This window comes from Miscanthus floridulus, chromosome 8 (genome assembly GCF_019320115.1).
Source record: "Miscanthus floridulus cultivar M001 chromosome 8, ASM1932011v1, whole genome shotgun sequence".
Classification (NCBI taxonomy): Eukaryota; Viridiplantae; Streptophyta; class Magnoliopsida; order Poales; family Poaceae; genus Miscanthus; species Miscanthus floridulus.
In genome coordinates, this window is record NC_089587.1 from 49,980,737 (window position 1) to 49,991,442 (window position 10,706).

The 10,706-nt window shown below is 45.0% G+C and overlaps 1 protein-coding gene across 1 annotated transcript; it reads left to right on the forward strand.

Annotated features, from left to right (window-relative positions):
* The first annotated feature begins 3,254 nt into the window (after nt 1–3,254).
* LOC136469031 (probable RNA-dependent RNA polymerase SHL2) lies at nt 3,255–7,819 on the forward strand. The gene is made up of 3 exons (XM_066467380.1): nt 3,255–3,474; nt 3,556–6,110; nt 7,001–7,819. Exons 1-3 carry the CDS (start codon nt 3,255–3,257, stop codon nt 7,817–7,819), a joined length of 3,594 nt encoding a protein of 1,197 aa, XP_066323477.1.
* The last annotated feature ends 2,887 nt before the right edge of the window (nt 7,820–10,706 follow it).

Sequence of the window (10,706 nt, forward strand, 5' to 3'; positions counted from 1 at the left end):
ATTTTTCTTTTGTCTAAGAAAACATAGCAAATTAGATTTAGCCAAAAACTATTTATTTACCATGATCATTAGTTCACTTAATTAATAGCCCATAAGACACGGGGTATTACAGCCCTGGTGATTTGATCATCTACACTTGCGTTTTATCTTCTAGCAATGTTAGCGCCCGGACGTCCGGATGGACGGGACGTCTGGACGCCCACGCTGCCCGGAGGCACCCGTCCGAGTGCTACCTCAAGCCACCGCTGACCACTGCTGCAGGGGCGTGGTCTGCTCGCTGCAACTAACCGCCATGGAGTCGAGAAACAAAGCCGGAATCTGATATGCACCGACCAAATGGAGATCCGCTACACTCGCTCGATCTACTTTTGAAACATCTAGATACAACACTTGCAATATGCAAAAGAAGGCAGATGAAACACTTGAAAAAATACCTTAAAACACTTGAAAACCATTACAAACATACGCAACATTAAGATAAAACACTTGTAACTCAACATCCAGATAAACACACTTACAACATACATTTGAAAACACAGATGAAACATTGGTAATAGACCATTGCAACAGTGTACAACCATTGCAACATATGCAACATCCCGGTCTACTTTTGAAACATCCATCTAAAACACTTGCAACATACCTCTGAAACATCTGAAACACTTGAAATATACGTTTGCAACATGCACCTTCAGCAAAACCTGGCAGGCGGACGGGTGGAGCATTGCATAGCGAGATCGGCCGTGCGGTCGCGGTGGAGAAGGAGGATGGAAGTGGGCAGGCAACTGCGCGGCCCCCGGTGATAGGCGCGTGTGGTGCCCCCAGCGAGCGATGCCTAGGGTGGAGGCGACAACAGCAGTCGGGTGGGTGTGGCCTCATGCGGCGAGGCGGCAGCGGCAATGCGATCGTGGGGGAGCACGTCGCGGCGGTGCCGGCACGGCGGCGATGGAGAGGAAGGTCGGCGAGAGACGCGGTGGAGAGGAAGACGTGCGGGAGGCGCGACAGAGCGCGATAGTGGCGATGCGTGATTTTTTTAATATAAACCGCGGTGACCGGAGGGGAGCGGATAGGAACGGATAGGATAGCCCTCTGGATGTCAGAGTCCACCAACAGGGGCGTCCGCGTGGACGGACGTCTTGTTCCCAACGTTACTGTTTATCTTCTTGTACCTAGCTTGTGTACGCGTAGTTGTTTCTTGCTTTGTTGTATTTCTTGTAGTCGAGTAGTTTAGCTCTCTAGTAGTTGCTTCACCTTTACTAGTTCGGTTAGTTGTTTTAGTGTGCTTTGGTAGCATGGTTGTGTGCTCTAGAGTTGTTTACTTTCCTTGCTACTAGACTTGTGTAGGATGCTTGCTTGTGGTGAGTAGGCTATTATGTTGTTATTTTATACTAATCACTTTGCCCTAGTCTTGTACCTTTGCAAGGGAAATTTAAATAGGCTAATGGTAGTGGTGTGTGCTCTACTTAGTTTGTAGTAACAAGACTATCATGTGTAATTATGTTTGTATGGACTTTATGATACTTGGTTTGTGCTCTACCTATTATGTATGGTTTTATAATTATGATGTACTCATTATCGAGTCATGTGATATATGTGATGTATTAATAATATCAAATGTGAAATATTAGACAGTAACATCTATTTAACTTCAAAATAAAATATATTAAGAATTAGAAATTAAAGTCACGGCCAGTTGAAGCCACTGACGCTGCAGTGAGTATCATAAGACTTGACCTCAAAGCGACCTTCATACTATCACTGTCATGTTAACCTTGTACTGGTAGTGATGGCAAGACCATCACTGTTGTTCCGTTACTATGTCCGATTCCAACAGTGATGCCGTGTCTGGAACCGACAATGATCCATGACCCTGAAGTAGTTATATTTGTGTCTTCCAATCTTATGCCAAATGCCAGCTGCATTTTCCAATCTCCACTACCAATCGCAAAGCATGCCATTATACATCTTTGTCATTAATACCAGCCCTCCTTTTTTTGTTCTTTGGTTTTATCAATTACACCATATAACTAGATGTTACTACCTTTTCATTTTACCTCCTCGCCAAAAGAAAGTACACTTTTCTGGTTTTGTCAAGCCTGTTGATGACGGTTTTTACTCTAATAAGTAAATAAAGATTGCATATGTAGACATAAAGGTAAGTCTAGAATCAATATACTCTTATAAAATGTTCACAAAAAATATACTCTTATAAAAGAACTTATAAAAGAAGACCCTACTGACATGCAGTTATTTGATAGTTTGCTCTTCATAGAAACTATCTACATCAGCAATTATCATTATCAAAAGTGTTGCTGAGAGTTGCTTAAAAAAGAAGTGATTTTTATCTGGCTAGGTAAGTCCGCAGGAGTTTTGTTTGGTTATTAGAGGCATGTGGCTAAAAAAAAAAGAAGGCCGAATATGATTATAACTAATTTTTACTTCCATAGATTGACTCACAAAACTAAATGATTATGTTAGTAATTTAATAAAAGTAAGAAATATTTACTCATATTAAATTGAATAATTATATTTTGTATACTAATTTTGTGTGAGAAAATATACACGGTATCAATACAGCATTTTAATACACACGATTAGTATACCACTTTGACTCACTAAACATATGTATATATAGATCACCTTATCTTTTTTTAGTTAGTAAGATTGAAAAACATTTCTATATAACTAAATGATATTTAACGTAAAAGTATTTACATAATTTGGTGAAAAGTACAAGTACCATTAATATTCTTATGATCTCCTCTCTCTTTTCTTGTATCTTAACTGGTCACGGATACTTGATAGAGAATACTAGAACAGGGAATCTAGAGTTAGGTAATTTTTTTCTTGTATCTTTTCCCAAATACGTATACTACAGACGAGAGGTACTCCTATTTTTTCTCTCTCTCATCGGTTCAATCCAATCCCTACTTTGACTCATGTTATATTTCAGGAAAGTCTCACCCCAAGCAATAACCTCGGCCTACATTTGGGGAAATACTTACGGTTAAAGAGACGAGGTCTCTTCAAATTTCTACACAATTATGGTTGAAGAAACAAAGAGCCTTCAATTTCCTACACCGGTCTTGTAATAAAGGAAAATTGAGTAAACGACGATGGATTTACTATAGAAAATTCAAGATATATAAAATCCTTCTTCTCCCCCTCAAACCGACAATATAAACCCTTCTTCTCCCCGTCATAGCCACCACTTAACTATCGGAGCGCAGCAGCTGCCAACCCCGGCCGACGCAATGGTGGTGTCGCCGGCGGAGCCAGTGACCACGCGGGTCAGTGTGGGCGGCTTTGACTCCCGCTTCACCTCGCCGCGCGAACTCGCCGACTACTTGGAGTCCGTGGCTGGTCGGATCTGGCGCTGCCGGGTCAAGACCTCCTGCACGCCGCCCAACTCCTACCCTGACTTCCAGTGCCTCCCACTACTCCCCGCGGCCAACGCGCTCCCGCCGCCGCCGCCGCATTCGTCCAGGGCGCGGCGACGCCGAGCCCCAGACGGTGAAGACGGCGCGTTCGCGTTCCAGGCCGCGCCGACGCCGACGCCGTACAATCTCGCGCCGCCGCACGCCTTCGTACACTTCGTGCACCCGGAGGCCGCGCGCCGCGCCGCCAGGTCCGGGCTCCTCGTGCGCGGCCCCTCCGCGTCCGCCCAGAACAAGAGCAGCACCCTCCGCGACCGCACGCCGCGCCGCCAGAGCGCCAGGCCGTTCCGCTTCACGGACGCGCGCGTCGAGGTCGGCAACCTCTGGGCGCCGGACGCCTTCGTCGTCTCCTGGCGCTGCCCGGAGGACTCCGCTGGCTCCAGCTCCAGCTCCAGCTCCGGCCTCGACTTCGTCGTCGACCCGTTAGACGGCAGCTGCCGGCTGGTGTTTTCCCGTGACACCGCGTTCGCGTTCCCTGCCTCCCGCCGCGCCGCGGTGGTGCTGCGCTGCGACTTCAAGGTTGAGTTTTCCGTCGACGACATCGCCGAGCTCCTGGTGTTCCCGACCGATGACTCGCTGCTGCTCCGGCTCTCGGCCGCGCCCCTGCTGTACTACCGCACGGCGGCCGATGGCGTCCACCAATCGGTGCCTTTTGACCTGCTCGACGATGACGACGACGACCCATGGATACGGACCACCGACATCACCGCCAGCGGGGCCATTGGTCGGTGCTGGACGTACAGGATCTCGTTCAAGACGTGGTTCTGGCCAAAGATGAAGAATGCACTGGCGTACATGAAGGAGAAGAGGGTGCCGACTGTGGTCTGCGACATTGGGTGGCCGGGGTTCAAGGTGCACGACGAGCCGGAGTTTGGGAAGCCAATGCAGGACCTTTTCTTGTGCGTGCAGCATGTCGAGGAGCTCCAGTTTCCAGTCTTGTTCTTGGTTAATGTGCTGGTGCACAAGGGGATAGTGAACGAGCACCAGCTCACGTCCAAATTCTTCTCTTTGCTCAAGAGAGAAGAGGAGCATGTGAATGTGGCCGCGCTGACGGAGCTGTTAGGAGAAAATTCTCAGGTGTTTGATGTATGCTGGAGGCTGAAAAATGTGCAGGATCGGGTTGCAAAAAATCCCAAACTAATTCATCCTCGCAGCAGGGGCAAGGTTGCTGGTGATTATAATGCTGTGGTGCGGAGGCTGGTGATCACTCCCACCAGGGCATATTGTATGCCGCCACAAGTGGAGCGCTCTAACCGCGTCATTCGGCACTATCATCATGTGGCGGATCGGTTCTTGAGGGTAACTTTTATGGATGAAGGTATGCAGCTGCTAAATGTCAATGCACTCAACTTCCATGCCGCACCGATTGTCCAGAGCTTGATGTCAAAATCGTTCCAGCACAAGACAACAATTTATAGGCGTGTGCACACACTTATGACAAAGGGTTTCCACTTGTGTGGTAGGAAGTACTCTTTCCTTGCATTCTCATCGAACCAGATGAAGGATAGATCAGCTTGGTTCTTCGCAGAGAACAGAACAACAACTGCTGCAACCATTAGGGAGTGGATGGGACAGTTCCCAAGTAGGAATGTCGCGAAGCATGCTGCTCGGATGGGGCTGTGCTTCACATCTTCATATGCAACGGTTGTGACACGGCCGAATGAGGTTAATGAGCTTCTTGAGGATATCGAGCGCAATGGATACAATTTCTCTGATGGGATTGGCAAGATCACACCGGACCTTGCAATCGAAGTTGCGGCGAGGTTGCCACTGACAGATAGGTACCCTCCATCTGCGTACCAGATTCGATATGCAGGATTCAAGGGTGTTATAGCTGTATGGCCAGGACAAAATGATGGGATACGGCTTTCCCTTAGGCCAAGCATGAGGAAATTTGAGTCTACCTACTCTGTGATAGAAGTAGTATCCTGGACAAAATTCCAACCCGCATTCTTGAACCGTCAGATTATAATATTGCTGATCTCCTTGGGTGTCCCAGAAGCTCTATTTTGGGAAATGCAGGAGGAGATGCTTAAGAATCTCGACAGAATTTTGTCAGACAGAGAGATTGCTTACCAGGTTGTAACAAACAGTTGCCCTGATAATGGAACCATCGCAAGACTGATGCTGAGTGCTGGATTTAGTCCTGCAACCGAGCCACACCTGAAGGCAATGCTTTTGGCTATAAAGTCCTCACAGCTGAAGGGTCTTTTGAAGAAAACAAAGATTTTTGTGCCCAAGGGAAGGTGGCTGATGGGCTGCCTGGATGAACTTGGAATCCTTGAGCAGGGGCAATGTTTTATCCAGGCTTCATCTCTATCAATCAACAACCATTTAATAAAGCATGGCTCAAGATTTTCCTCAGCAAACAAGAATGCAGTGACAATTGTAGGTACAGTTGTGGTTGCAAAGAACCCATGCCTTCATCCAGGGGATGTACGTGTTCTTGAAGCAGTTGATGTGCCTGAACTGCATCACCTTGTTGATTGCTTGGTCTTCCCAAAGAAAGGTGAGAGGCCACACGCCAATGAAGCTTCCGGGAGTGATCTTGACGGGGACGTCTACTTTGTGACATGGGATAAAAATCTTGTACCTCCGGGGAAAAGGAGCTGGAAGCCTATGGACTACTCTCCTGCTGAAGCAAGACAGCTACAACGAAGAGTACTTCAGCATGTAAGTTCAACTACTCTCTGCACGTGCACACGATTCTTTCATAAAATGTTTGTTCAGTTAGATGTCTTCACTGTCAATTCTATTTTTCTTTTATTTGTTCATGGGTTTTCTGTAGTACTTTGTTTTATGTCTCTGATTGCTGAAAACATTTATCTTGCAATGCCTTAGGAATGTATTGAGAATGTAAGTTCAATTATTTCTTGTCATTGAGAATGTATTGGGTACACATCTCTGGTTGCGAATAACAATTGATGTTCCTTGTTTAAAAAGTGAAGTGCATTAATGTAGACAAATACATGTGCATCCATGTCCATTTGACAATTTAATCCTTCACAGTAGCATTTTCATAGACAACTAAAATATTTTGGTAGCACACAAAAATAGCAGTACTGAAAAGTAGCAGTCAGCAAACCTGATTTGTTGAGCTGGTCTTCAGTTCAGTCTGGTTTGGTTACTGGAGTCAAAGTACAATTATTGATTGGTATTTTTTTGACCGAAGATTATTGATTGTTATTATAGTTTTGGTTTAGAAAATCCCTGGTACAGTTCAGCTAAATCCCTTTTTTTGTAAAACTGAAAGTTGACTGCTTTGGATTGTTAGGTTTTTTTTTTTTTTTTTTTTTTTTACGATTTGGACTGTTAGTTTAAGGATGTATACTAGCCGACTTACCAGATATAACAAATTTCAAGCCCATTATCAAGCATCTCTTTCACTTTGATTTTTAAAGTTCAATTAGTGAATCATTATCCGGTTGATCAGACGCATATTAACTAACAATAATAAAAACTATGACTTTCACCTTTATACCATCTAGTCTAGTTACTAAAAACTGCTTCTTCCTTGATTTGTGCACAAATATTTATTTAAAAAGATGTTGCTCTTGTCACAGGATCTCATTGATTTCTTCTTGAAGAACATGGCAAGTGAGAACATTGGTCGGATAAGCAATGCTCATATTGTCCATGCTGACATTAGCGAGTACGGAGCAATGGATGAGAAGTGTATTCAGCTAGCTGAACTAGCAGCCACTGCCGTGGACTTTCCCAAGACCGGCGAAATTGTTAGAATGCCGCCATCCCTTCGGCCAACAAAATACCCTGACTTCATGGAAAAGGATGATGCTATCTCCTATAAATCAAAAAAGATCATTGGAAAGCTTTACCGGACGGTTAGATATTATATCCTTGGAATGCCCTTGGAAGGTTTGATAAAAAATGGCATGCCAGCTTATGATATCGACCTGGAAGTTCCTGGTGCATCGCATTTCTTCATAGATGCCTGGCAATGGAAATGTGTATACGAATCGCGGCTGAATGCGCTGCTCAATCAGTACAGCGGGTGCACCGAAGCAGAGCTTGTGACGGGGTTGATCTGGTCGCTTGCCGATGGAAGGAAAAGGAAGAAGCATGAGGCACATGAGAGGTTCAGCCATGCATATCCTGAACTCCACCAGGAGTTCCGACGTGTATTTGAAAATATTGCAGCAGATCAAGATAGGATGTCTGATGAAAAGAAAAATCTGGTGTATGAGATGAAGGCCTCCGCGTGGTACCAGGTAACATATCACCCAGAATGGATCAGATTCTCAAGGGAAAAGGAGCTGCATGGTGAGGAAAGGCCAGCAAGACTCAGCTTCCCCTGGATCGCCATAGATTACTTGGCGTGTATAAAGATGAGGCGCCGTGGACAAACGAAGCATTTTACTTGAAGTGCGCTTCATTGTTGAAGCAATACCACTCTGCCACTTCGCTCTCCCATTCATCCCAGGAACTCTTTTACGATTATAGATAGTAGCTCACCTTAATAGACTTCTCTACTATTATTCTAAATTAGCTCCAATTATAAGCCCTGTTCTCTCATTCCTGTACCTGCATTATATTCATCCAGTACAACTGCTTTGTGGCTGAATCATTGAGCTGAATGAATCTAATGCTAACAGTTAATATGAATTCCAGCTATCTACTTAATGTCTACGTATGCAGATAACGTTCTCATAATCCTGTTATCGAAAACTTCAGAAACTTGTGCAGTAGACATGCTCAGGCACCCTTTGTCGACCAGATATTGTTAGGAATTTAAGCAATTTCATGTTAAAACTAATCCAGAAAAATATTAACAAATTTGTGATGACAAATATGTGTACGTATGTGATTTTACTACGACTCAGATTAGTAGCAAATATGTTGATGAACATCATACTGATCATGGCAGAAAAGAGATTGAACTTAACCAATTTGAGAATAGAGATGTACCCTGCGGAGGGACCCATGCTCAAGGCACCGGTGGCTCCAGACCCACTCATGGTGAGTTGCTCGAAGTCGCGGACCACAGTCGTTGCAGGAAGATGTACGCAGTGTCATCCCTCGAACGTCCACCGGGAAATAGATGGCCAGTCTGAGGAAGAAACCAGGAAGGAGATGAAGACATTCCGATGAAGACGAAGACAACGAGTAGTCGCGGAGACGCTCCCCAAAATCCTGATCGCCCCCGCACACACCCGAGCAGGTGTCCCGATGCAAACGGCGGTTCCAGAGGCCTGCTCTCCCAAAGCTCCGTGCGCGCAGAGGATGGGACGGGGAGTACTTGAGTACAACTCGACTAGAGGATGGATTGGTGTGGCGCGAGAGGCAACAGGGAGATGGGAGGGAAGGTAATGCTGGAGAGATCAGGGCCTGTACCCCTTCCTCTTTCTTAGCCAACCCAAGTGGCAAAACCAACCCACACCCGCGCACGTCACATCTCGGCTCGGCGGAGGCACGCGCATGTGGCACGCCTTTGGCCTCTTTCAACTTCTCTATAGGTGCACAAGTGTGTAGCCTATTTAAGCTGAGTCAACAATCAGTCAAAATCCTATACGGGACTAAAACTATATTGTACCACAGCATTTAATATGGGTCTATAATTAATTGTTTTATTAAATAAAATATGGGCCTAAACCCATATAATATTCAACAGATATTTCCCAAGAGTGTGTTATTGTCTGCCTAATGGAGCCTAATGGGATTCAGAGGTGCCTAGTAAAGTCACTATCTGATGCAACTGAACACTACCGTTTATATAGGTACACAATGTTGTAATTATTACCCTTTACCACAATGTTACAATGTTTATTAGTATCAAATATACCTGCAAGGTTTACATTCTTGTTGCCGCCGCTGCATCAGAAGGCGCAACAAGTCCACTGCTCTGGTCGGCGATGCAGCAGCGATGGCAACAGGCCAACAGCTTCTTCAAGTGGATCACGTTCTGGTTTGTCATCAGCGACAGCAACAACTTCTTCAAGTGGATCGCGTTGTGGTTTGGCAGCGGCATGAGTGCTAATGTCGGGAGGGTCGAGAGCAGTTTGGAACCCAGGACGCCGGTGAAGGGGAAGAAGAGCAGCACTGCCATGGCGACACCGAACACAAAGTAGCACAAATCAACATCCTGTGATGGGGTTGGAACCAGGCTGTTCAATTCTTACTAATTTTGTTTTTTATTGTTTTGTTGTTTTTGCTTTTGGATGGGTTACAGTAGTTCCTGAGTTTGAATGCTCTATTGTGTCGCTGTCATCTTGACTTTCTGTTCATATGGCGGAATTATGTGACTGAACTGTATGAAGCAACCTAAAATCACCAACTGCTGACAGCCAGAAGGCACAAGCAGAGTAACAGACCAACACAAACAATGAAAATCGATGTCTGAATGATGATAAATCCAGTTCAGGAAAAAGAATGACTTCATTGAATTCTGATTACATTAAGGTGACCATAGGAAATATCACACAACTTACAGGCAAAGCATCAGACTAAAGTCAGCAAGCTATGCTCGCTCAATTATTCACCGACAGACTATAACAAATAGCATCGATTTTGAACACACTGAAAGAAACTAAGAAAGAATAAATAGGTTCAGACATATGGTGCAATGACCTATTTGTTTACTGCTTTCTTGATTGCCAGGTTGCATATAGTACTGATGAACTTGCTGTTGTTTGTGGACACCGAATCCTCCACGGCCATATCTAGTCATTGTCGCGAGACGCCTTGGGAATTTGGATTCCTACCGATGCCTTCACAAAAGTAAAGCCATGCAACTTGAATCCAGATCTAGCAAAACCGAGAATCCATCCATCAGCTTCTTAAAATCAGGGAGCTTCTGCTCACTCTGGATGACAACAACATTGAAGTAACAGATTCCAAGAGTATCATATGTTAACAGAGCATCAACCCCAAACTATATAGCTAACCAACAGGTATTCTTCTAAGAAATCCATGCCTCATCTAGCTCCACAAGCAGAACATAACAGATCCAAGATGCAGAACGTCCAATTCAGAACATCGAGCTCTGTCTTCTCCGCCGGGATCTTGACTGTCCCACGTTGCAAATCCTTCCATCACCACTTCCAATCAACTGCCACATATCCTGGGACATCACAGTTTTACATAGTTGATGGAGATAATCTGGAGAGACAAATCTCATACGACATCTACCTGTCAGCTACATCATACCAGCAGCAGCCAAACCTAGCTATTCTACTATCAAACTTATTTGTGCAGCCAAAATATAGATGTCCAATGTTACAAGATTTTTTTCACCTCTCGTCATACAATGAA